The sequence below is a fragment of the Ips typographus genome, linkage group LG1 (assembly GCF_016097725.1).
Source record: "Ips typographus isolate SLU linkage group LG1, UJ_Ityp_2.0, whole genome shotgun sequence".
Lineage (NCBI taxonomy): Eukaryota > Metazoa > Arthropoda > Insecta > Coleoptera > Curculionidae > Ips > Ips typographus.
In genome coordinates, this window is record NC_138422.1 from 20,807,051 (window position 1) to 20,834,749 (window position 27,699).

Sequence of the window (27,699 nt, forward strand, 5' to 3'; positions counted from 1 at the left end):
TTCAAAATTCAAAATATGTATTTATTTCAACTCACAGACAAATGTAACTTTGAACAATTTTAATTATAGTTCGTTTATTATTACAAAATTATAAGTCTAAACAACACAAATAAATTAAACAAATTCAACTTACAACATAATCTTACATAGGAATCACAAAGTGGAATGGTCGGGTGTAATCTCAGTTACGAATAAATTATTAAGTAATTATAATAGTGTCAAACGTTTCTAAAAGCTGTTCCAGTAAGAATTTAATAGTTTTATATAACTGATAAGACCGATGAATAAAGTTAGTCCGTCAATCAAGACACTTGATCTGAAAGATTTCCTGAGAAGTTACAATTATTTAATGTTTTCACTTCATTCAAAATTTTTCGGAAGTGTCATTCCGAGCACTTTTAGATCGTAGATCCGAAACATAACAAGTACTATTTTTCAAAAAAATAGCGTAGCAATCACTTTTACTTTTTCAAATTTTTTAAATGTGGTATTTTAACAATTAAATTCTTATGGAAACATCTTCTAAAATAACGATATACATATTGTACAAACAGGTAGAAAGAAACTTAAACTAAACAGACAGAATGAAATGCGCATGTGCCGTAGGTAACCTCTAAATTTTTTTTATTAAACGAAAGACAAAATGGCTTCTTAAAAGCAGTACCAATCAACATTTGAAATTCGCAAAACGTATAAAACGATGAAATGTAGCCATATTAAATATAAAATGGAATAACTAATTTAATATTAAATGTAACTGCTTAGAAAAACCCACATAACAAATAAAGTATATTCATGTGAAAAATACATGCCAAGCATATGACTAGCTGCATATGAATTTGAGAATATCCCTGGCATATGCCCGGCTGCTGTACAAATTTAAATTTTCAAATATTCGAATAAGTATATGCCAGGAGTATGTCTGAGAAGTGAAAACTAGTCTCTATAGTAAGAGTTTAAGATTCAAAATATAAACTTAATACAGTTTATGCTTTACCATGTGCTTTAAGTCTTGCTTTTCAATATTAAATGGCCAGCATTTTTATAAAAGGCTTAAATAAAATGTTAAAATAAACCTTTTTGTAACCAATGCATTGTTACCAAAGTTATTAAGACTTGCTTAATAATATATCAATCAACAAATTTTTGTTAATTTGGGTATATTCTGTTTGAGTGAATGATTGCAGACCTAACAAGTAAGAAACTGCAAAATTATTTTTTTAGTGTGTTTGGGTTTAATTTAAATTGGTGAAACATTAAAACTAAAAATACAAACATTCTGTATTTCACAGTGAATCTGCCACCTGGAAGAACATTAGAATTGACACTTTAAAAGTTGAAACTTTGACGGTAAAAATTCATATAAGACATACACGTTCATACATATTTTGTTTCGCTCAGATCGCTATAAGCAGAAGAAAGACTGGCCTTTTCTACGTCACATGGGACTGTTTTTATATAAGATATACCAAATAAGTATGGCTTTAACTAACGTTTTTTTTCAGTTATGTTTTGGTAGGGGAGGGGGTCCACTTTATAAGGGGGTTATAAAGTGTACGAGCTTTATGTATAATTTACAAATGTGTTGATTGACACTGCAATAGAATACCTCATACCTCTATAAATATGAAAAACATATACAGAGTGTAACAGATAATACGAGAAGAACAAGAGCAATTTAGGTTTTCCACCTTAGTGTGAAAAACAATACTTTTTTGCACTAGTGCAAAAAAGTCCATCTTTCGAGAACAAAAATAATGTAAAAATGCTTATCATTTGCATACACGTCTCTAGAAAAAAGTAATAATTTTATGCCTAAACCAGCTGATTTAAACTTTAAGAAAAATGTCAATAGACATAAAGTTGGACATTAATAATATTACACAATTGGCTAAAGATAATTGTAAGTATACCTGACAATCTCTGTAGTAAATTGACATTAATTTTGCCATTTATTATCATGATCATGAATGTTTTTGCACAACTTTAACGCCCTGTATCTCAAAACCGAAAAGCTTCAACAACATTATATGTTTAGAACACATTTCCGCTCTTTTCTGAATTTCTTACATATTCCAAAAATTTGTAACAATATAAAAAGTTACTGAATGTGAATTTAAGTGGAAAATCAATCAGGTTCTGTATTGACTGTAAGCTACATTAACATGTAGCAGACATCGTTCTCAAAAATACGGAAACAAAGTATTTGGTTTAATTTGGAAAAAATCTAGAGGTAGTATCACATATGTCATTAAAGATAACTACACCGAAAAAAAAAAACAAAACTAATAAAACAACAAATAATACTGAAAAAAATACTTAAGAAATCTTAAGTATGACACTTAGTTTACTTTTATCCAGGTAACTTCTTTATTTGGCGACGTAAGTAATTTTTGGTGCCAAAACTACTAAATAATTTTAAGTGTTAGTTATTACCCCACTGTTTTCATCACTAGTATCGTTTGAAGGCGTTTTTTCTTGCATATATTTCTTTATACCATTTATAACAGACTCCTTAAACATTTTGTTACTTCTTAGTTCGCTCAAGGGACCTTCAGCACTTCGTTTAATATTATTAGTCGATCCGTTTAATTTGTTAAAGTCTGGATGTTCAGAGAAATTTTTTGTGTCTTCTTGTTCGGCAGGTTCTGCTGCTGATTCTTTATTAAAGCTGCAAAATGAATACCAATAAGTTATGATTTAGTTAGACTAAGTTCGGTGAATTCAATTGAATTACCAAATTCAACTGTAAGTTGCATAGAGGGTGTTCCGAAAGTATTGAGCTAAAATTTGATAGTTGTTGTTTAAACATTTTGCTTGCAAACTTGTTCACTTTGGGTTGGTACTACTATACAGGTTTCATGGGATAAAGGTGTGTTTTTAAATTACTTAAAATCACAGGAGTTTAGCAAACCAAAATAACACTTTTCCTTTAAAACAAGAGGTAGTTTAAAATTTTTGATTTTTTTTTGTTTTGCCACAATCCTTACTATTAACTCTGTCTCTGTGTCGAATTTAAGTTAAAATAGGAGGATTGTATAAGACTTTTTATGCAACCTTACAAGCCACGTTCCACCAAGTCTGGTGATCGTTGACGGTCATTTATTTAGTGGAACTTTTCTAATAACCCTTTCGTAATAAGTTTCCCTAAGATTTCTCTTACGGCTAACTAGGAATATGCTGGGACTACATATTCTTCATTTAAGTTTTTTTTAGGGCATTGTGAATCAATCATACAAGAATACGGTCTACAGATCAATGCGAGTAAAACAAAAATAATGTCAAATTCAGCCGATGCTACGATAGTCGGATTGGGTGATGACAGTGTGGTGCAGATCGTTAATGAATACATAAGTATATCCTTGACAGAAAATATTCTTCGATAAGAACATTGAGTTGGCAGAAAGCAACAGAAGGATACAATTCGGATGGGCAGCATATGCAAGGCTAAATAACGCATTTAAGATCAAATTTCCACAATACCTCCCACCAATGTGTGCTACCAACGTTAACCTATTCCGCAGAAGCAAATTAATGAACACACTAAAAATTGCACAAAGGAAGATAAAACGAAATATGCTGGGAGTACGACTGCGTTATAGAAAAACCTTCCAATGGATCCACCATAAAACAGAGGTAACTGACATTTCTGAACAGGCAGGACATCTCATAAGAAGGGAGGACAATTGATGGACAAGAAAAGTCACCGAATGTCGACCAAGAGGATGCAGTAGAAACCCAGGAAAACCAAAGACTAGGTGGAATGACGATATCTAGAAAGTAGCGGGAGTGAAATGGATGAGTAGAACAGCTGACAGAACCGGATGGAGACAGCCTGGAAAGGCGTATGTCCCAAGATGAACCAAAACACGCTGAGAATGAGCAATACAGGCAGTTAAGTTTTTTATTGGTCTTAAACTATTGTCTTGAGCAATCATACAAGAATACTTCTCACAAGAAAATGGCGGGTTATGTGAAGTGAGTGTCAACTTCGCCAATAATCTCATTCTAACTTATTGAATCAAACTGTCTCATATAATTTTTTTGCTTTCCCCAACTTGTAAAACACAGTTTAATCACCCATGACTCCTCCTTCCATTCCCTTATATTTTCTACATCATTTTCATCTAGTTCCTCAGCTTTACTCTGAAGTCTCACTCTCCACTGTCTCACTTCTTATTTTAATTCATATTTTCATTTATTCTCCTCTTCCAGATTAAGTCTCCAACATACTCGACCATATTTTCCTCATTTTCTCTACAGTAACGCTCACTCACATCAGCTGTCAGAAAATGGTCAACTCTGAACCAACAACGGTAACCTAAACCTCCCACTGCATAGGTATATCCCTGCCCTTAATCGATTCCACCACTTTTGACACTAATTTATTAGAGTTTGCAATGATAACAAGTTGTATTCTGCGTGCAGGTTTATGTACTGGTAAATATACTCCAGCAAAAGACAACTTGTTCAGTAAACCCTGCATTTATCACCGTGCAGTGCCCGTCAGTGTTGCCAACCCTTGAATGATATAATTTCCCCAAACGCGTTTCTAGAAAGTTGACAGATTTTACTAAAATGTTGTCTGTTCTTTTTAGTTTTGCTTTAATTCTTCTTTTTTATACCTTGCAAATCTTTTAAGTATCCCCTTAAAATGTTGCTATATAAACTACTACGTCTACTTAACATGGATTTGCTGATCTCAAAACGAACAGAATTTTGAAAATATCCAAATGTGGTTTGATTTCCCCAGAGGTATAGGGATTTTCCCCAGACTTGGCAACATGGTTACGTTTTCATCCTTTTTTTTTACTGTTCCTATGGCGCTACTTGCCACAAATTGACTTCCTTTCTTACAATCTTTAGTTTTTCGTTATTTTTCCGTTATTCTTCAAACATACCAGTTAGCTCCTACGCTTAGTACAATTTCCACTATTTTATGCAAGGTTAATCTAATAAAATAAAGGTCTCGCCGATACCTTTCTCATTCCTACTTACTAACTTAATTTCTTCCAAAATTTTCAAAAGTTTGGCTCTAATACTGTCCTTGTCTCTGGTGAATTATTCATACAGCTCTTCACTGTTCATATTCTAACTTCTAACCATATTTTCCAGGCAGAGCAGGGTCTCTTCCCCTGTTGCAGCATAGAATCTTTTACGCTCTTCTAAATCTTGAAGCATCAAAATGACCAAATGCCACATTGCTGTGCCATTTATTACCCTGATTGCTGATATTGCTGAAGTTGAACAAGTAACCACGACTACATGCGTCTGTATCACCATCAAGGGCAGAAACAGTGACTACTGCTACTATTTTTTATGATATTTCACAAATTCATTGTTATTTATAAATTGTAACACTTTTAGTACAAAAATTAGGGAAATGAACGTTTGTTTTGGTCAGATCTATCACCTAATTGGACATTATTTTGGAACACCATGTATACTGTATGTTTAAAAGTTACTAACCTTTCAAATATCTCATTAAAAGCCGGTACCATATTAAGCAGTTGACTTCCCACTGTTCGTTCAAACTCCAATTTCTGTCGCTCTACTTCGAGACGTTCTCGTTCAATTTCCAGGTTTTCTCTTTGAATCATTAGCATTTCTCGTAAAATATGAGATACCTCTGAAATTAATAAAGAACATTTATAATCGTTAATAGTGTTATTAAAACATAATAAGAGGAAATGTTTAAGGCGTAGTGAATGTATGTATATTAAAAAAACTAGGTAAGAATGTTATGCTGCTTTCAGTCGGACTTGAACCAACTACTTTGCTCCACCATCGGAAAAGGTAGTTAAAGAGGAAAGGAAAGTCTTATTTACATATAGTTTTTCTTGAGTATAAGGATCCTAACAACCGTGTTCTAAGACTAGCACGTTCATTGAGAAACCTACTATTGGATTTTGCAATATTAAAATTGATATAAATGTACCTTCATAAAAACTGGAAATATTTTATTATACATATTATAGTTTAATGCTTACCCGCATTAAATACATTGCTATTCCCACTATTGCCATTCGCATTAACTACAGGTACAGTTTTCTGAACTAATCCAGAAGATCCGTTTTGCCCAGACTGAATTCCATTAGGCATCCCATTTAGTATGAGTAAAGGAAATGGTAGCGCTCCATTTCCTTTAGACGTGTTAGATCCCGTAGTGAAATGAGCTGCTTGATGAACTTTCGTGCCTTGAGCAGAACTGACTTTAACTGTTTGGTTAACCTGTATTTGATTTGCCGGTCTTGGTCCTAGCGTCAACTGAGGAGGATTCATTAGATTCTGAGCAATTTGTATTCGAGGAAATGTTGTGGTTGGTTGGGTTGGGGAAGTTGGTGGCTTGGGAGCTATTTTAATAGGAACTTGTGGCGGTTTTTCTTCTTCTTCGATTATAAGTGGTGTGATTGTGGTGGGCATTATTGAGGAAGGAGTTTCTTCAAACTCGTCATCTGATCTGTAAAAAAAAACGAAAATCAAAAGCTTTTAACGCTAAGTGAATGTCAACTTATAATCAAATTTGTGTGTATTTTGACTATAAAGTTTAAAAACTGAATGTAAATTTAGTTGTTATTCTAGATTCTATGTTAAATCCTTAATTTGTTTCGTATCATTTGAATAATTTGTAATTATTTAAAAGTTCATATATCTATTTTCTGCCAATAATATTGAAAAACCTACCAGTGTGTGCTGCATAAGCTGGATGCCTTATTCATTTAACAGAACTTCTTACGATCAAACAGACTATAAAAAAATGCAAAAATATATGAAGTGACAGAAAGATGAAACTATTTTTAAAGGAGTTGGTGTCTTTTACGTTGGACGTAGTTTTCAAGTTGTTATTATTTAAAATAAAGACAACAGTAAAAAAGTAGTTTTAAGCAGAAAAAAATTGCATCAAAAAATTAAAAACTAAAAGTACTAAATCGTAACAGGTATGGAAATTTAAAATTTATACATGGCAAACCAGTGGTAAGAAAAAAGAACCATTGGACATCAATGAACTAGGTAAAGATGGCTAGGCAAGCCGGATATGTGTGTCAGTTTATCAAACCGAATGTGACATCATGCGGCAGCTGGTAATGGTAATGGTAGGTGTGGATGGTGACAGATGTACTGCGACCTGATTAGATCTATTGTACCCCATCTTCTTCTGCTATCTCAAGGTTTCCTTGTTCATAGCAGCCCCTCAAGATTTAGTTCCTTTAGGAATTTCAGGATCTTGAGTGGGTCTGTTCGAGGTATTTCTTCCACAGCCAGCTGGTATAATCCCAGTGTGTTTAATCTTCTGTGGCGTACAGCATAACACTCCAGCAAGATGTGGTGGGGTGTTTCTGGTTTTTCTCCGCAGAACCTGCAGATACTATCCTCTTCTAGGCCTAGCTTCCTTAGGTGTTCTCAGAGTCGACAATGACCCGTTAGAAACCCCGTTAATGCCTTGAGTTTAATTTTGCTGAGGTTAATCAGTGTCCTCGGTCTTCCTGGAAGTCTTTGCCAGTGCTTTGCTCTCAGTTCTTCTTCAGCTTTATTAAGTTCTTCCTGGACATATGCTTTTCCAAGGCCGCAGAATGGTTCTGGCCCGATCAGTGGCGCTGATGCTCCTTTTCGTGCCAGATTATCTGCTTGTTGGTTACCTTCTACTCCAACGTGCCCCGGAACCAAGAGGAGGGTTACCTTGTTGTTCCTTCCTAGATCATTGAGCTTTCCTAAGCACACCAGAACCATCATCGAGTTTATGTTAGATGAGCTCAACGCTTTGATGGCTGCTTGGCTATCGAAAAGGATCGCAATTTCCTTGTTCCGGTATTTCCTGTCGAGGTTAAACTGAATACACCTTTCTATGGCGTGAATTTCCGCTTGAAAAATGCTAGGGAGCTGGCCCATGGGTTCGGAGTATTTGGTGCGAAGCCCGTAGACTCCTGCTCCGATGCCCTCGGGAGTTTTAGATCCGTCCGTATACCATATTTTAGTATTTTCCCCAATGTTTGAATGGATTCTCTGCTCCGATCTGTCTTGGTGCTCAGTTCCGTTCGAAATTGTTTTTCGAAACTAAATTTCCTGATGATTTCGTCGGTTGGGAGATCGGCGAGGTGCACTGCCAGTGGGTAGTGAGTCCCTTGCACTGTGTGCTCTCCTTTTATATCCGGCCTTATCCAACCTTGCAACATTGTTTGTAGTTTGTGATTGGTCAAGAAAAACTAGCAAGTTACAAGGAGCTGTTTTGACCAATTACAAAAAGTGCTGCAATTTACGCAAATGATGCACATATACAGGGTGCCCGTTTTACGAGCCTCAACTCGGTTATTTGAAGAGATACAAGGAAGTTTAAATTGGGTCAAATTTGAGCAATTAGGAGTCGATTAAAATGCCGCTTTAAAAATTCAAAAATTCTTAGTACTTTCGGAGATATCCGAAAAAAAACGAAAATATTGGAAATTAGTGTTTATTTTTTTACTAATTTATTTGATAAAATAACTGAAAACAAAAGACACTTTACCATTGCTACTTTTCTCCTTTACAAGGTGACAATATCAAATTTCAGTTTCGACGTTTCGGTTTTTAGTTACCATCATCATCTTTGATTTTTCTTATGGGCGCCATAATGGATTTTTACATTTTTGAAATGGGCTATTTTTACTAATTACGATGATGTGTTAATGATATGGTTCAAATTGGCAGTTTATTGAAAATAGCGAAAATTATGTTTTAATAAAGGCACTCTTGAAAGTGACAGCCCAACAATTCACTGTTAAGTCATTTGCACACACTTCTTCACGTGACATCATTGACATTTTCAAACCGATGAGCATGTGACATTCGCACTTTTCTGGTTTTTTCCGGATGTATTTGATGAGGTATCTAAAAATGAATGAAATTTTACCGTGTCACTTTTCCTCTTTTTAAAACGTAGCATTATCATTAATGACAGAAAAAGTCTCAGTTTTTGACAACCATCATCAGTTTTTAGGTTTCTGTTTTGGGGACGCCATATATTAGATAGAATTTTATTTATTTAAAACTGTATTTTGTTACAGTTTAACTAAAATATCACAAAGAGTGTATATCATATCAGTCAACAATTTATTAGATTAGAGCGCGTTTTGTGTCATTATCTGACAGTTTGTCACTTGATCATTATTTTGCAAATGACAGTAATATCACGTGGACTAGTGCCACTTAACCGATCAGCGGGTTTTTGAAATGTCATTTTAAAGGCTCTCTTTGCAAAAGGACAAACATTTTTATGATTTTTACGAAATTCCAAGACTGTAAAGTGTCTTTTGTTTTCAGTCATCATATCAAATAAATTAGTAAAAAAATAAAAACTAATTTCCAAAATTTCGTTTTTTTTTCGGATATCTCCGCAAGTACTAAGAATTTTTTAAATTTTTAAAGCGGCATTTGAATAGACTCCTAATAATTGCTCAATTTCTTCTTTCACTTCCTTGTATATCTTCAAATAACCGAGATGTCTATGGTGAGGCTCGTAAAACGGGCACCTTGTAGACTTTGCATTATGGTCCACATCAGTAGGGCATTTGGGTAAATCTCAACACAGTGGGTAGTTTGTGATTGGTCAAAAAAGTAGCTGTCAGCTTGCTGTTTTTTCTTGACCAATCACAAACTACAAACAGTGCTGTCAACTGTCAGAAAAGAGTAAAAAACTAAACCTTAATGCAAGCTAAATCGCTAAAAACGGAGCGTCCTTTCAACCAGGACAATAAACTTCTGTAGCCAATTCCGCCAGTTTAATTGAAAAATTAAGGGTTGACATTAAAAATAATATCTAGTATCTGATTGAGACCAACAATGACAAGTAGTAGCTCAATGATTTAAAATAAACTGACACCTTATTAGGCAGAAAGTATTATTCCTACCCTCCTTACCAAATCTGTCGGCTTTGAACCGGCCATCAATCTTCAAACTTTATCTGCGGGCCGCCTTTTCTACTTTCTACCTTGTATACTAACCATAAATCCTACTTACCCGTTGCTATTCGAAGAATCACCGTCGTCGTTAATCTCAATATCTTCTTCTTTAATAACGGCACTAACTTCACTGAGCAAATTATGATTGTAGACTAAACTCTGTCTCAACGCGTTCTTCTTGCTCAGAATCTCGTCCATGGCTTTGTAGTGGGGCCAATCAGGATCAATGGTGCCAATACCTGTCCCAGTCGCCATCGATTTCTTAATTCTATGGTACAAACACTTTAAATTTCGAATTCGCGTTTTGATTTCGTCCGGTGTTCGATAGAATCCATGTTTTTGCATGTTGGCTGCAATCAGTCGCATAACCGGAGCTTTGCGGTGCGTAAGATATAATTTGTTTTGGACTGTGGGACTACCCCACAATTGGATCAACAGTTTGGTTTCATCTTCCCTGAAGTTGGTGGTTCGTTTTTTCGGTGCATTTTTGAAGTCCATGACCTGATAGAAGAAAAGACTTTTAAGTAAACAAACTCAGTGTTTTGTTTTTTTAATTTATTTAGAAGCTTATTGATTAGCACAAACTGTCTGTAAAGGTTATATCTTGACGCTGACTCAAATTGTTAGGTTTTATTGCCTGACGACAACGTTTCACAGTTGTTGTTAAAAGGGTAGTATATTTTTACCTAGCTTAGCTGTACCTACCTGGAGGATTTGATGCAAAATTTTACATTTTATGGTGTATTTGGACTACATGCGCGCATCAAGGTTTTTAAGGGAAGTAAAGTAGGTACCCACCTAAACCGTTAATTTGGTTCTTTTATGAGAGGTATACAATACTTAGAAATCCCTACCTGCTTCTTTTTGAAACTTGTCTTGTATAAGTAGAGTATAGCAGTATTGTAATTATACAGGGTAGTCCAGTTCTAAGTGTCAATAATTCACCATCAGAGCACTTCTTAAGTAAAATTTTGATCAGATTTGAAACAAGTACTTTTTACATGAATACTCGTTATGTGATATGAATGACGGGTTCATGATTCTGAATCGTTCAGGAACTTATCTCGAACTGATTTGGGCCATCTGCATGAATGGATAAGTGTTACTGTGTACTGATTTACAGCACTATAAACAAATTATCGTACAAATGGTCGAAACCTATACTCGAAACAGTTCAGAATCAAAAACCCGAACAAAGCTGATATAAAAGGATGGTCTTCGTATTTTCCAGCTCTATTTTCTACGTTCCCTGGATATTATTCAAAAATGAAAAAAATGTCTACCTGGTTATTGTATATTTTACTTTAAAATGGTTCCAAAAGATTCAAATCTGGTTATCTGTGAGGCTTACGAGTTAATTTCAGACTGAAATTAGTCAAGAAAGCGTCTTTTGGACACATTTTTACTGTCATTCAATTTTTTAGACTATAGGTAGTGTAGAACTGAACATTCAAAACTTGTGAGAGTCCAAATTCGTACTGAATAGTTTAAAAACTTATTATTTACTACTAGGAATAGTAAAATTCGTTTTTTTAGACTACAATCCATTGTCGAGTGTCTGAAAATGGATTTCAAGCACTAAAAACAGTCCGGAAATCAAGACAAAAATTGTTGCGATTACTCATTTTTCCTACTAAAAATAGCTGAAAATTATTTCCAGTATTTTCTCGTGCCCACATTTATTGGACAGATTTTTTTCCCGAAGCTCTACTATGTATAGTCTCCAAAAAACAGCCGCGTGCACGGCTTATTGGAACACCCTGTACAGAAATTAAAGTCCTGAAATAGTTATTTACCTAACAAATGCGGAGGAGACTGCAGTTGCCCGAACTACGCAAAGCGGAGAGAGTATCAATTTTCATTAAATTGAAGGAAAATGTATAGTAAAATTACTAAAATAAAAGCCTCTGTTTGCGAAGATAATTAAAAATGTATTCTTAATTGAGAAATCAAATAAACAATTATGGTTTTTTAATTTAAATGTTCTTTCTTTTTTGAAAAATAAAATGAGTGCCAAAAAGGAAATTTTCCAAACTAGTGCGGTAAAGCTACTTTTCCGCACTCATTTTTTCTTCGCTTGAACATCTCATAAAAAGGTTGGTGCACATGCGTATTTTCGCTCTACACATATAAACTTCAAAATTGCAGATTTATTATACATTTATTGTAAATTGATCTTGCAAGAAGGAAAAGTAACTTTACCACACTCGAGTAGGAAAATAGACTTTTGGACTCTCTTTAGTCTTAGTAAAGTAATTTTTCTAGCCTTAAAAATCAACTTCTAGACTAATTTTAGTAGTAAAAAATGAGTTTTATTATTGAAATTTCCATTTTCATGGTTATTTGAAAATTTTCTTTGATAGAGAACATAACTGTAAAACTTCATTACCATTTTCAAATTTGTCATTGTTATTTTCAAACTGATCATGCATTCTAATGAGATAACTTAAGACATCTAAATTTAATGATTAAAAGTACATTAAACTTTAATTTGGATATTGGACGGTTGGTACAACCACAATTAAAAATAGTTATTAATGCAACAAGTGCAAAAAGTACATCTTTTTTGCACGCAAGTTAAAGACGTAAAGACGTATGTGCAAAAAAGGACTTTTTGCATGGATTGCATACAACATTTTTTATAAAATCGACTTGTTTCATAACAAAAGCACAGCAAATATAACATACTAGTTAAACAAACTCTTTTTTCTAATTTTGGCATATAAAGTGACACTTTTCAAAACTGATTAGAGTGACAAAACGTTTTACTTTATGTAACTAGTTATGAAAAGTTCATTTCATCACTCCCTGTTTTTATGCATTTCCGTAGAAACATATGGGCGACATCCATCATAACATATCGTTGTCACTGTTTATAAAAGGTGCTATGAAAGTGAATATTTGTGTTAAATCACTTTAAAAGGTGGTTTTTACCAAAATTAGAAAAAATTATGTATGCAACACGTTTCGAAAATGTCTTATTGTGTAACTCATTCAAATTGTAGGACCTCGCCGCGCTCGCCCTACAAAAATTCATTCGTTACACAAAATCGATCTTTTCGTAACTGGTTACATAAATAGCTATTTTGCACTAGTGCAAATAAAGTAGAGAGAAGAACTTTTTGCATTAAAAATCATTCAAAAAAGTGTAACAATTTTTTCTCGGATTTTTTGCACGATTTTATAAAAACAAATTATTTTTGAACTTGAATTTTTTTGAACCATTTTAAAGTAAAAAATACAATAACCCAGGTAGACATTTTAGTCAATTTTGAATAATATCTAGACGAGGGGTAGACCGCCGATAATTTTTTGTACACCAAAATGCCTTTTTGCATACAAAATACCTTGAAATGCCTTTAAAATACCTCTCAAATTCTATAATTACTCAAAATGCCTTATAGTGATAATGCCTTAAAACTGCCTAAAATGCCTCAAACTGCCTTGAAATACATCAAAATGTCTTTAAATTATTTAAACTGCCTTAGGATACGTTGAAATGTTTACACATTTGTGACATTCTTAAATTTAGTTATAAGTTCCCTGGTATTGAGATAATGATAAATCTTGATGAAATACCCCTTGAAATTATTTTTTATGGTCACGTGACAGTTTTTAGATTGGATTAAGTAGCATACCTGCTTTTACAATTTGTACTTGACTTTTCACTATTTTCAAAACGTCATAAGGATTAATGATTCAATAAAAATGACTTCCTCAGGTTACGTGACTGTTATTCCAAATTTTAAAGACCCAAAAGCTTAAAACTATGTTTTTTAAAGGTCTCGTCACAGTTTTTAGGTTAGGTTGGTGACAACGTAAAGGTTTTACCAAATTTTTGACACTTGATTTGACCTTGTGCCGAAAACTTCAAATTGATTTTCTAAGATCAGGTGACTGTTTTTCCAGACCAACAAAAAATATATTTTGAATGGTTGCCTGAAATTACGGATTATATTTTGACGTTTGCACGAATCTTCTGTCTGTCATAGTAACCAAGTTAGCACGTGTCAAATAAAGACACTTATCATTTAAACGAAACAGTTGAACAATTGGTAATTTAAATTTAGACAGTAGTAAAATAGTAAGGACTACGTCACGTGACTTGGCAATTCAATTTTTGAGCTTGCAACATTGTAAAGGCCAGTTGACATTGTCAAAAACAGTCACGTAAACTTCAAAACGCGGTTTAAACTTTAAAAAATGTTAAATTTAGACAGTTGTAAAAACTTAAATTGCAAAATACACGTTACGTGACGTTGAAAATGCAATTCTGCATGTTCTCGCAACACTGTAAAGGCCAGTTGACATGTGTCAAAATTAGTCACGTGACCTTTCAAATGTGATTTAAAATTTAAAAATTTGGTATTGCAAACTTACATTTGCAAGAGACACCTCACTTTGATTATGTCATTTTAAAGCTTGCAACACTGTCCAAGCCAACTGACACCTGTCAAAAACAGTCACGTGACTTTAAAACTTAATTTAAAAGTTGAAAAATTCGTTAATTATTATAATAATTTGTAATGAATATTGTTGCAACTCAATATCATGTAACAAAGATTTTACCATAATAATTACATGTGCCTGTACTGTTCTGTTAAATTTTCAGTCAATTTTGTTATATTAATACACTACGTTTGGAAATATACAGGCAATGCCTCAAAATACTCTCAAATGCCTTATAAATATCTCAAAATGCCTCGTAATGCCTTGTAATACCTCACAATGCTTCGTAATAATGGGAAAGTGCCTCATAATACCTCGAGTGTGTACACCAAGTTACCTCAGCGATCTACCCCTCGCGTAGAAAGTAGAGGGGGAAAATAAAAACTGTGAATGTCATTCACATCACATAACGAGTATGCATTTCACTAGTACTCTTTATAAATTTGATTAAAATTGGTCTGGACAGTTGTAACAAAAAAACAATTTTTTAAACTAAAATTTAGACATAATCCATGTAAAGTTCTTTTGATGGACTATCGAATGGTGAATTAATTGTTGACACTTAAAACTGAACGACCCTGTATAACGGGAAGATCCCTTGTAGTAGATCATGATATCTTGAACACACTATATTATCCCTCTTTGTCATGAATTGATTGATTACAAAAGCTCTGGTTTTTTTAATTCAATTTACAAGTAGCGCTATCCGACAAAAAAAACCGTTATTAGTGTTTTCAACACACTTTCATAAGTCAGAAAAAAACACGATCTCGGCGAATGCAAAAATTATGCTAACAATACAAAATGAGCTAAATATCCGATTCACTGAGAAAAAATTATTACCTTTAGTGATAACAAAACAATACATGCCAGATAAAATTTGTATTCATGGCTTTATTGATTACCTGATGGTTCATGACGCATGGTTTGTTCAATACATTGCGCGCTGAGAAACATTCACGTTTGTGTGGATATTTGCGGTAAAAACAATTATTTTTCTTTTTTTACCTGCAAATTCAATTAATACGAGCTGTTTTGAATATAAGACACAAGTTTTGAAACACATTTTTGCCCAACAATGTAAATTACACAAAAAATACAGTCCATATTGTAATAATAACAGTGTAAACACTAAATTGTAGGTTGTAGGTTAAGGCATGTACTCTTAAATAATAAACTGTAATACTAATTATGTAGTGTTTAAGAGGGCAATTAGTGTATTAATGTAAACACTATGGTGAACAGGTACTTACTTGACTTAAGTCACTTTACTGAGTCAGGTCAAATTTGGTATGTATCTGATAAAAAAACGCACCGGAATGAAGCTAGACCAAATAAAGGACCAAAAACACTTGCAAAAATTTTACGAAGTCGATTCTGCCCGCGTTACATGCTAAACTAAGGGGTGCTCAACCACCCTACTCAAATGAGATCGATACATACTCTAAATCATGCGCAGATGCTGTTCCAGCTTAAGTAGGCCGTCAGCTTATGTATTTCCCTCTTTATTCCTTGTTGGCGATAGGACACTTTGCGTCGCTCTCGTTCCTGACTAAAGCCCGCCAAACTCAAGCGCCGTGCACGTGTTGTTGCTTCGTCCTTGTCTAGTTTGTGTACTAGACATGGCTTTGTCCTCGTCTGGGCGTCCATTTTGCGACGAAACCGGCTTTGCTTTGCAAGAGTCAGCTGTTTCAGCCGGTGCGGATTCTATAAGGGCGATAAACGTAACCGACGAGTTGTTAGGGCTTTTCGATTTTTATCGGACCTACTATATGAAGGGTTAGGCCGGGGTTTAATGAAATAAAGGGTTTTTTAATAATATGGTGATTAAACTTTTTTTTTTAAATACTGTCTCTACAGGTTGTTACAAATTCGATTCATTAGCATTGCTGATATACGAAGGCGTAGAAGGGCCACACACATTTTTTTTCTTAAATTCCTCGGAATTTAGGAAAATCAATTTGAAGTTTTCGGCAAAAGGTCAAATCAAGTGTCAAAAATTTGGTAAAACCTTTACGTTGTCACCAACCTAACCTAAAACTGTAACGGGACCTTTAAAAAAAATAGTTTTAAGCGTTTGGGTCTTTAAAAAATTTGGAATAACAGTCACGTAACCTGAGGAAGTCATTATTATGGAATCATTAATCCTTATGACGTTTTGACAATAGTCAAAAGTCAAGTACAAATTGTAAAAGCAGGTATGCTACTTAATCCAACTTAAAAACTGTCACGTGATCATACAAAATAATTTCAAGGGTGTATTTCATCAAGATTTATCATTATCTCAATACCAGGGAACTTATAACTAAATTTAAGAATCCCACAAATGTGTAAACATTTCGAGGTATGGTAAGGCAGTTTAAATAATTTAAAGACATTTTGATGTATTTCAAGGCAGTTTGAGGCATTTTAGGCAGTTTTAAGGCATTATCACTATAAGGCATTTTGAGTAATTATAGAATTTGAGAGGTATTTTAAAGGCATTTCAAGGTATTTTGTATGCAAAAAGGCATTTTGGTGTACAAAAAATTATCGGCGGTCTACCCCTCGTCTAGATATTATTCAAAATTGACTAAAATGTCTACCTGGGTTATTGTATTTTTTATTTTAAAATGGTTCAAAAAGATTCAAGTTCAAAAATAATTTGTTTTTATAAAATCGTGCAAAATATCGTTACACATTTTTGAATGACTTTTAGTGCAAAAAGTTCTTCTCTCTACTTATTTGCACTAGTGCTTATTTCACTAGTATGTTATATTTGCTGTGCTTTTGTTATGAAACAAGTCGATTTTGTAAAAAATTTTGTATGCAATCCATGCAAAAAATCCTTTTTTGCACATACGTCTTTACCGGTTTCACTTGCGTGCAAAGAAGATGTACTTTTTGCACTTGTTGCAATAATAACTATTTTTAAATAGTTGTACCAACCATCCAATATCAATACAAATTAAAGTTTAATGTACTTTTAATGATTAAATTTAGATGTTTTAAGTTATCTCATTAGAAATGCATGATCAGTTTGAAAATAACAATGACAAATTTGAAAATGGTAATGAAGTTTTACAGTTATTTTCTCTATCAAGGAAAATTTTCAAATAACCATGAAAATGGAAATTTCAATAATAAAACTCATTTTTTACTACTAAAATTAGTCTAGAAGTTGATTTTTAAGTTTTTTTATAATATAATATGGTAATTAGACTTTTTTTTAAATACTGTCTCTACAGGTTGTTACAAATTCGATTCATTAGCATTGCTGATATACGAAGGCGTAGAAGGGCCACACACATTTTTTTTCTTAAATCCCTCGGAATTTAGGTAAATTCCGACTTCGAACTCTGAATTTAGTTAAATTCTAACTTTGAACTCGGAATTCAGTTAAATTCCGACTTCAACCTCGCAATTTAGTTAAATTCCGACTTTGAACTCAGAATTTACATTGTCACATTGTAAAAGCTCTTCAAACCAAATTAGACAAAATTTTTCAGTGTGGCAACATTGCAAACAATCTTCGAAGCAAATTAGTAAAATTTGTTAACTTTGGCTACATTGCAAACACACTTCAAAGAAATTAGTCGGACTTGTCAGTTCGCTTACATTACAAACACTCTTCGAACCAAAATTGTAGAATTTGTTAGTTTGATAACATTGCAAGGACACTTTTGAACCAACTTACCAAATTTTGTCAGTTAGGCAATATTGCAAACAGTCTTCGATCTAAATTAGGAGAGTTTGTTAATTTGGCAACATTGTAAGCAAACACACTTCAAAGAAATTAGTTGAACTTGTCAGTTTGGACAGATTGGAACACTCTTCAAACCAAAATTGTAGAATTTGTCAGTTTGATAACATTGCATATACTCTTCAACCCAAATTAGTAAAATTAGTCAGTTTGGCAACATTGCAAACACTCTTTGATCTTAATTAGTAGAATTTGCTAATTTGTCAACATTGCAAAAACACTCTTCGAACCAAAATTGTAGAATTTGTTAGTTTGATAACATTGCAAGGACACTTTTGAACCAAATTACCAAATTTTGTCAGTTAGGCAATATTGCAAACAGTCTTCGATCTAAATCCGGGTTTGAAGTCGGAATTTAACTAATTTCTGAGTTTGAAGTAAAAATTTAAGAAAAATAACGTCTGTGGCCCTTCTACGCCTTCGTACTGATAAAATAGATAAAGAGAGAGATAAATGGAGGCAAAGTTGCACATTTTATTGCAATAAAAAATTAAAAAATCTGACAAAAACTGTCAAGAAAAAAGTCAAAAAAATAGTACACCTAACCAAGACAGAAGCTTTTATTGACTCTCTGTCAAGATTCAATCCCGAAGAGCAAAGTGACGAATAGGAGATGTCTAAACCGTGGATAATATAGCGCTTTTTCCACTATTAACAACATTTAGGACAACAACATGAAGAGACAACTTAATTGATCTGTCTCTGTCATGTCAAGTATATTTCATATGTGTTAATAGACATTGACATTATTATTTACCTAGGTCAATAATATTTCCTTTTTTGTTGTGTTTGTGCCAGACTCGAACTAGAGATTAGACATTATTTTTGACCTAGGTCAACAATGATTATTAACCTTCCAGTAGTCGCATGTATTATTCTCACATTACTAGTCGCACTGTATCTACCAGATCTACCGGGAATAATAAAGCATTTAGCGTTATTTATACAGTGTGTCCATAAAGTATGGAATAAGTTGGATAACAATTCAGGAAATTATTCTTACAGAAAAATGCTCGGACACGTATGTTATTATTTTTAATCGCGCATTTTTTGAGAAAAAAAAAAATATACAGGGTATCCCAAAATTGAGATATGACCTTCGAGTTGACATTTTCAAATGAGAACCCCCATTTTTTATTGCAATTATGGATTCTACGTAAAGTTCTGGGTATTTTTCATGTAGCAGCAGATCCAATGTCGATATTCAGCCGTTTTCGAGAAAATAACAGTTAAAAAATATAACATGTTCTATTGAAAATAGTGTTTAATAACAAAAATCAATAATTATTTAAAACGAAAAGTAGTAGTTCATATGTCCACAGTGAAGTAGTGAGTGTAAGAGAAAACAACACTCAGAGTCGATCTCCACAAAATGTTTATTAATTAAGTTGTTATCTGCCTAACATGTTTCGGGTGTATTCACACACCCATCTTCAGAGGCTGCAAATTGTACAGTATGTCAATTAATTACTTATAAAACTAAGGACATGGAAGCCTACCTTAACTAGATCACTAATCTGCTGGCTGTCATTCTACAAGGGGGGGGAGATCAATAAAAAACCAAGCCTTTTTGAAATCAACATTGAGTTTTGTCCCCCTGTGTAGAATAAAAAAACCAACCACCACCTAAAGTACATCTGGGTTCAGCTGTCCCCCCTTGTAGAATACCAGCCAGCAGACTAGTGATCTAGTTAAGGTAGGCTTCCATGTCCTTAGTTTTATAAGTAATTAATTGACATACTGTACAATTTGCAGCCTCTGAAGATGGGTGTCTGAATACACCCGAAACATGTTAGGCAGATAACAACTTACTATATTATAACAACTATAAATATTTTGTGGAGATCGACTCTGAGTTTTGTTTTCTCTTACAATAATTATTCAGTTAATTAAATGTTCAAACTGAAACCCTTCTCGTGCATTATCCCAAACGATCGATAAATTCACGCTGGACCCTATTTATGGTTTCTTGACTAATGTTACCACACTCTCTTCTAATTAAGTCGTCAATTGATACAGGTTTAGGTTAATAAACAAAATTTATGAGATGGCCCCAAAAAAAATTCCAAAGATTCAGATCAGGAGATCTTGAAGGCCACGTCTTCCAATCCATCTGTTGGGAAATGCTGCTTTGTTAAGATATTGTCTAACTTGTATTGCATAATGTGGGGGTGCACCATCCTGCTGTAATGAGGTAACGAGGGATATCATATTCGCGGAAAACTTGACGAATGCTAATATGTGGATTTTCTTCCACAGATCATAAAACATTTAGTTTTTCATCTTTGTTTATCGCAGGAAGTCCATCTCTTCATATTAAGTGGTGGGGATGGTCCAAAAGTTGCTTGGACAGAAATGGAATATCCCGAAACGGTTTATCGTAGAAACTTCGTTTTCGCGCCATTTTAAAGAGTATTTTTTGTCATTTAAAATATCCTGACACACATGTTCAATTTAGTTTTCGGTTTTTCCTGTAGAGGGCGTTTTTCTAAAATTTACGCTTTCAAGCTAGATATCTCGATAAAATCAAATGCAATGACATTGCTTTCTTTTGTCTCTTCCCTAAGGAATCCGCAGTGGAACTATGTAAGGGAATAAAAAAGAAATATCTTTCTTTATCTCACTTTGACATGCTCTATCAAGTTACATAGTACCCCGACCGATTATCTATCGTGGTGTGAAAACTGTAGTATTCTATCTCTTCTGCAACACGAGATTCCATCCCTTTCCATAGTTAACGGAGTTGCTTGCACTAATTACTGCTATTATAACCAGCCATTTTGAAACATATAATAATCTTATTTAGTTAATAATGTAATGTTGGCCTAATCAAATACCTGGGACGGACCAAACAGGCATAGGACACGTCGGATCTCCAGGTCAGGAGTGGTACTCTACAGCGTCTGATCTCCACGTTAGGAGCGGCTGAAAATGTCAGTTTTCCAACTCGTCTGGCTAGCGCGGAAGACTTAAGGCTAAATTAACCCCCTATGGCGAATTTCAAAACAAACGCAAATGGTCCCTTGGCAGGTAAACAAAAATCCCACACCTTTGATAAAATCAGCCTCATGGAATCTGAGGGAGGCAGAAATTCGCTAGCACGTAAACCACCTTTAAAGACCATAAATCTGCAAATTGGCACTTACATACTTACAATATCAGAACACTAAGAACTGAAGACCTGTATATCAATTGGGATACAATTAGCCTGTGCAAGGCACGACTGCCAGAAGAAAAATGCACAGTTCTTAGGTCGCGCCATATGATCTATCAAAATAATACAGAGAGAAACCACCACATTGAAGGAATAGCACTACTCATCAATAAAAGGCATAAAAATCAAGTAATCAAGGAAATCAATTTCGGATAGGGTCATCTATACAATCGTCAAATTATCAGAAAGATATAAGCTGCATATAATCCAAGAGTATGTCCCCACAAGTACAGCAGAAGAACACCAAATAGATCAACTTTATGAGGATATAACCACAGCAAGAAAATGGGTGACTTTAATTCCAAAATAGGAGATACGAACACAGATAAAATTCCGAACAGAGGAAAATTTGGGCTAGGCGCCCTAAATGAAAGAAGTGAGACGTTAATTAACTATCTCCAAACAGAAAATCTTTTCTGCATAAACTCTTTCTTCAAAAATCCCGCCCACCGAAGATGGACATGGAGAACCCCAGACTCAAAAACGAAAAAACAAAATTGACTTTATAATAACGAATAAAGGTACATAATAACCGATGTTTCAGCATTAAATAGATTCAATACAGGCAGATAGGTAAGAATGGTAAGGACAAAAATCTAAATTAACCTTGGAACGCAAAGGAAGAAACTAATCCATCAAAAAAGATTTCCAACAATTTTGGAGCTTGCTGGAACAAAATGTCGACACCTATCAAAGGAAAATTAAAAGCAAACTCCCTTCTATTGCCCAGATTATCGAAATGAACCTGGATGAATTGAAACAAAAAATAAGAAACAGCATGCAGACAGCGACCAAACAGATCGGTTCGGGGGAAAAACTAAAATGCAGTAAAATTAAAAATGAAACAAGAGACCTCATGAATATAAGAAGAAACACACATGGAAGTGACCCTAACTATAGAGAACTTAACATAAAAGTTAAAAGGAGTATAAGGAGGGACATAAGGGTTGCACAGCAACAGCATGATAGAGTCTGTAATAGAAAACAATAAAAATATGAGAGTGCTGAAATAACTTGATAAGAATGAAGAACAAATATGGTGAAGTAAAATACGAAAGTGACGAGATAGTAAATATAATCGAAGAATATTATAAAGACCTCAGAATTCATCAATTGCACCGGAACCAGAGAACGCTAATACTCAATGTCATGAAGAGAACATGAACGTCGCGTCGGCTCAGAAGAAATCCCTGACATAAACTCCACCGAAATTGAGGACGCCCTAAGCCAACTAAAAAATGGTTGAGCTCCTGGTGAAGATAAAATCACTAGTGAAATGATGATCTTCACATCGGTAATATTCCAAGAACATGGCAAAATGCCCAAGTCATCTTGTTACACAAAAAGGGAGACAAATTAAATCTCAGCAACTTTCGCCCAATAAGCTTATTGCTCCATCTTTATAAGCTCCTTACCAAGATTCTTACAGACAGGCTTACGCGCAAACTAGATGAATATCAGTCGTGTGATCAGGCTGGTTTTCGCAAGGGACATAGCACCGTAGAGCATCTTCAAACGCTCCGGACTCTTCTAGAAAAGTGTAACGAGTACAATACGCCGCTCCATCTCGCTTTCATAGATTTTAATAAGGCTTTTGATTCTGTTGAGCTTTGGGCAATAATCCGAGGGCTGAATAATGCTCGAATAGACTCAAGGTACAGTAATCTACTTAAAAACATATACAAAGAGGCGACCATCACAGTTAAAGTGCAAGAAGATGTAACAACCAATCGAATACGAATTAACAGAGGCGTCCGACAAGGAGACACAATATTTCCTAAGTTATTTACCCTTACATTAAAGGATGTATTCAGAAGATTAGATTAGGACATAAAGGGCCTGCGCGTGGATGGTGGATATCTGAGCAATTTACGCTTCGCCGACGATATGGTTTTAATCAGCAGTACGAAAGAAGAACTTATCGAAATGTTGGTAGACTTAATGAGAGAGTCGGGAAAAATCGGTTTAAACATGAACATCGATAAAACCAAACTGTTGACTGAGAAAGTCAACGAATACATATACCTATTTAGGACACACCATAACACTGCGTGAAGAAAATCAAGCAGCAGAAATAACAAGGCGTATTCGACTAACATGGGCTGCTATATGAAAATTGGGAACAACATTAAGAAATCCCACACTTCCTATCAACTTAAAAAAAAAGGTTTTCAACACATGTGTTTTGCCAGTCTTGACTTATGGTATGGAAACAATGACTCTCACAGTTAAAAGCGCGAATAGACTAAGAACAACACAACGAGCAATCGAAAAAACTATGTTGGGAGTAAGCCTAAGGGTTATACAGAATGAGGAAATTAGGAAAAAGAACAAAGAGAGACAGATGGGCAAGACTATAGTACAGTGACGTCCAAGGCAACATAAAAAAAGTGCTGGTCGTCCACAGAAACGATGGATCGACGATATAAAAGAAATAGCACCAGGCGATATAGAAGAAAATGGCACCAGATGGCAATGAACCGATCCGAATGGAAGCAGCAAGGGGAGGCCTATGTCCAGGAGTGGATGGCAAAGGGCTGCTGAAAGAAGAAGAAGAAGAAGATACTTCTCGCAATATTATCTCCCGAATTCTTTCTCCACTAACGTCGAGCTCCATAGCTAGTTTGTCTTTAAAAGATATGTTAGGTATACAACATTAAATATAGAAAATATTATGCAAATAAAAGTCGGAATCAGAATATGAAATAACATGATGGGATATTCATTTAAAAACCATAACTTACATTTGATCCACCCGGTATATTAAAAAGTAAATCCTGCAAAACCTTCATATTTGTCATTTGAAAGTAATGGTTCACGAGTAAAAATATACAAGTCAATAGTTGATGAGGTAAGGATAAGAGCAAATGTAACCAATCACCCTGTACATATTAACGTACGTACATTTGCTGTTTGGTTTCCTCCTCTTCTATGTAAATTAGTCTTGAGACTTAATTTATTCTGAAGTGAAAGTAACCGGTATTAAATACATATAATAAACATGTATATTCATATTAAAATCATAACAAATCAAGCCTAGAACACGTGCTTTTCGGGAAAATTCCATTCGATATCTCATTTTATGTTACATAGGTTAATAAAGTCAACATTCCGACTTATTTTTTTAATGGAAATCTACTTACAAACGATACTTAGTTAGTTTCACTAAAAACTAAACTTAAAAAAAATTAGTTTAGTGGATAATGTGTTTTTATTTACAAAGCTTACAAAAATGTAAATACCATTGACTTTATAACAAACGACGTAACTTTATTTAGTCAATATTTAACATCAAACCAAAGATTAATAACCACTTAATGTAAGAAATGATAATCAAGAAACAATATGTTTATTATTTATTCAAAAGTGGAATATCACCATTCTAATGAGGAAACATAAATTTTTATAATATTTTTGTTTAGTAGCGCAGTTCCACGTGTGAGAAGTGAATATTTGGATGAATTTTGTAGGTTTAAAGAAAAACTTAGTTAGCAGTGATCTTAAGGATATTCTTTGTATTGACTAAAGATTAGAAATTCCGCGAAAACAAAATGACTTTGTGTTTTTCTTGTTGTGAAGGAGACAGTTTAGAAATCAACGAGACTTCCAGGCTTCTTCAAAGGCAAAAAAAACCAAATGGTGGAGGTAAGTGGAAAACAAATTCGCTACAAACTGCTTATATGAAAAAATATTCTGCTTCACTAGTTTAGTCAATGCAGTAGGTCAAGGGATTTGATCCATTTTGTTACTGAATCTTGAAATCGAAGGTTGAAAACGTTACAATCATCGGATTTTAATTAAGGAATATGCACTTTAATGGCTGAGTGTATACACGTTTTGAATAATAAAATGCAAGTTCTTTGATGTTTTTAAAGGTTGACGACCAACTTCTTTATTTTGCCTTCAGTCAAGTATAAATACCTGTTTTTTTCACATATTGCACTGTAGTAACCTATTTGATTTGGAATAGTTTGTTACGATATCAAAACAATGAACCGTAAACCTAAAAATTTGTTGAAAACCGGATGTAGCGCATCCTTCTTGCAGAATTATTACAATTTGGTTTCTACCGGTTAAGGAACGATTTGCAATAAAAAAAACCGTAAACGTATAAGCAATGTCATTAGTAAAATAATCAGTTCAGGTGAAGAATACTAATGACTCTTAATAAACCCTACAATTACACAATGTTAGACGCATAAATACAATTGGGTTAAATTAACATCACCTTTATTGTAATTGAAAAAGTTATTTCCCGGATTTAAACAAAAAAACCGTTTAAATAAATCTCAATTGCTGGTTAATTTTAAAATCTTTTTGTGTCAAATGAACGAGCCAACTAATCTAATGTCAAGGATGTAATTAAAAAACGAAAATATTTTGCCATTAAATGTATAAACAAATATTTTGCGGTGTGAAATCGGTTAATCACTAGCAGAGATTATTTCCTATTTCCTTTCAATGGAGTAATTGCCAAATTCCGAATTATTAAACTAGAACGAAAGTGTATTAAATTGATTAGTGCATAATACATGAAGACAAAATTTGGTTAAAATTAAATGACTGTAATTTGTTGTCAATATTGCAAAAACTGTTATGTAAATGATTACAGCAATATAGTTTTGAATAGCAAAGAAATGACCAAGAAATCTAAAAATACCCATTATTAATCCATTTTTTTATAAATCAATAATAATTATTAGTCTTTATTAGTTTAGTGATTTTCATGATCAGGGTCAAGAACGTGTATTGAAGAATATAATACTTAAATGTGATAATACGTACGATTTTGATGTACTCGTGCCAATTTTTGAATAAAATTAATAGGCCATGTCAATATTCTCAATAACGTGTGTCAACAAAAATCATTCTTTAGGTGCTAAATTCTTTTGCGCACACGTTTAAGTGTTAATAGGCACAGATATTTCTGATTTAAGGTATTTAGTTCATTAATTAACGCTTTGATGGCGATTATTGCTACAGATATATCTATTCTCGGCTAGATAAGTTGAATTTAGCTTTTAGTCTAATCCAGAGTGACTCATTTTAAAATAGAAGACGAGCGTAAATTTATCGTGAAATAACACAGAACAGGAAAATTTACCAATTTTACCAGTAAACTCCAATTAGTCCAGTAATTATCAAAATCATTAAAGTATGACAATATTGTCAAAATAAAATAAAAATAAAGACTGAATAAATAGCTGTTTTGATTTGTTATTTATTGTTTTGGAGATTTTTGTTTATCAATAATAAAATAAATAAAGTAAAACTTTTCTGACAAAAAGATTCTTGTACCAAATGAGTAACAATCTTATAACTTTTTTATGTGGTTGTAATTTTAAAAATATTATATTTTTTTTCAAGTGATAATAATTTTTACCTGCGACCTCAGTGTAAATAGCTATTTACGCATAGTTTTCCGTTACGTAATAAACCTCTTTACGCACAGTTGTAAAAAAAAACGCACAGCTGTAAAAAAAGCACACAGTTTTAAGATCGGCCACAAACTATCGCTCTAATGCTGGGAAAAATTGATTTTGTTTACATTTCTTCCTTTATCAGAGTATATTAGATGGAGATCATCGCGTAATGCATTGTTCATACAGTTTTAAGTAACTACCACTTCGTCTAGCATATTATCAGCAATAGCAAACACATCAAGTAATATTACTGAAAGTTTTCCCTTTCTTCTTAATAACTATAATGTCACCATAAATAATTATTTTAAGAACAACCCTAATAATTATTTAAGTAACATGATTTGTGAATTTTTTTTATTACGTTATTATTTTCTCCTTTAGTGGCATAATACCTATGATTAGTACAAATATGATGTCAATACGTTGAAAATATACTTTTTTAATGAAAACTTACTCTGAATTATATGAATTGCTAAAACAGGACTTTCCATTTGGTCGTAGGTAAAGTATAGTACGTCACACGTGCTCTAAGGCATTTTACGCACTCATGGAATTACACACTCCATATCGGTCTGTAACTTTTTCCATATCGTGCGTAACATGCTCCTTACAGCACTAATTACGTAATATACTATAAATTATTGTTGGATGCTCCAAAAACATAAAACTTGTAGTTTTTCATTGAGATTTTTCAAGGAGTGAGCTTAATATAGCTTAATCCCATTTACAAAACGATATTTGTATTGTGTTCACTTCAAACTAAATACTTGACATTCCGTGTATGTCATTGTTAAAATGGTGGGTCAAAACAACACTGATAATAATCTGCATTTTTATACCAATAAACATCCAAAATTTGATCGATGTCAACAACATTTTATTCAATAGTCAATTGATTTGATTGGATTAAAATGCCACGTTTCTATGAATGAGTGCATT

At 33.6% G+C, this 27,699-nt stretch overlaps 2 protein-coding genes across 4 annotated transcripts in view; one reads left to right on the forward strand and one right to left on the reverse strand.

Annotated features, from left to right (window-relative positions):
* Positions 1-26,978, reverse strand: LOC145739235 (uncharacterized). Of its 2 annotated transcripts, none has more exons than XM_081994695.1 (5): positions 26,721-26,978; positions 9,991-10,433; positions 5,991-6,460; positions 5,470-5,629; positions 1-2,671 (listed from the first exon to the last, which is right to left on the reverse strand). In XM_081994695.1, the coding sequence occupies exons 2-5, from the start codon at positions 10,428-10,430 to the stop codon at positions 2,419-2,421; spliced, it is 1,323 nt and encodes a 440-aa protein (XP_081850821.1). In that variant the 5' UTR covers positions 10,431-10,433; positions 26,721-26,978; the 3' UTR covers positions 1-2,418. The 2 variants fall into 2 exon arrangements, with proteins under 2 accessions (XP_081850821.1, XP_081850814.1); XM_081994688.1 differs by lacking the exon at positions 26,721-26,978 and adding an exon at positions 15,635-15,817.
* The window catches only part of LOC145739206 (putative inorganic phosphate cotransporter), a 76,415-nt gene continuing 73,431 nt past the window's right edge, over positions 24,716-27,699 (forward strand). Inside the window, exon 1 of one of the 2 annotated variants that reach the window (XM_081994644.1) lies at positions 24,716-24,982. In XM_081994644.1, coding sequence (XP_081850770.1) covers positions 24,889-24,982 — 94 coding nt within the window. In that variant the 5' untranslated portion in view covers positions 24,716-24,888. The remainder of the gene's footprint in view (positions 24,983-27,699) is intronic. The other variant, XM_081994636.1, reaches the window with a different exon arrangement.

Coding starts and splice junctions, on each gene's coding strand:
- LOC145739235 (XM_081994695.1), bottom strand. CDS start 10,430: ATGGACTTCAAAAATGCACCGAAAAAACGAACCACCAACTTCAGGGAA. Junction 6,461..9,990: donor GATTCTTCGAATAGCAACGG/GTAAGTAGGATT, acceptor TTTTTTTTACAG/ATCAGATGACGAGTTTGAAG. Junction 2,672..5,469: donor TTTAATGAGATATTTGAAAG/GTTAGTAACTTT, acceptor TTCATTTTGCAG/CTTTAATAAAGAATCAGCAG.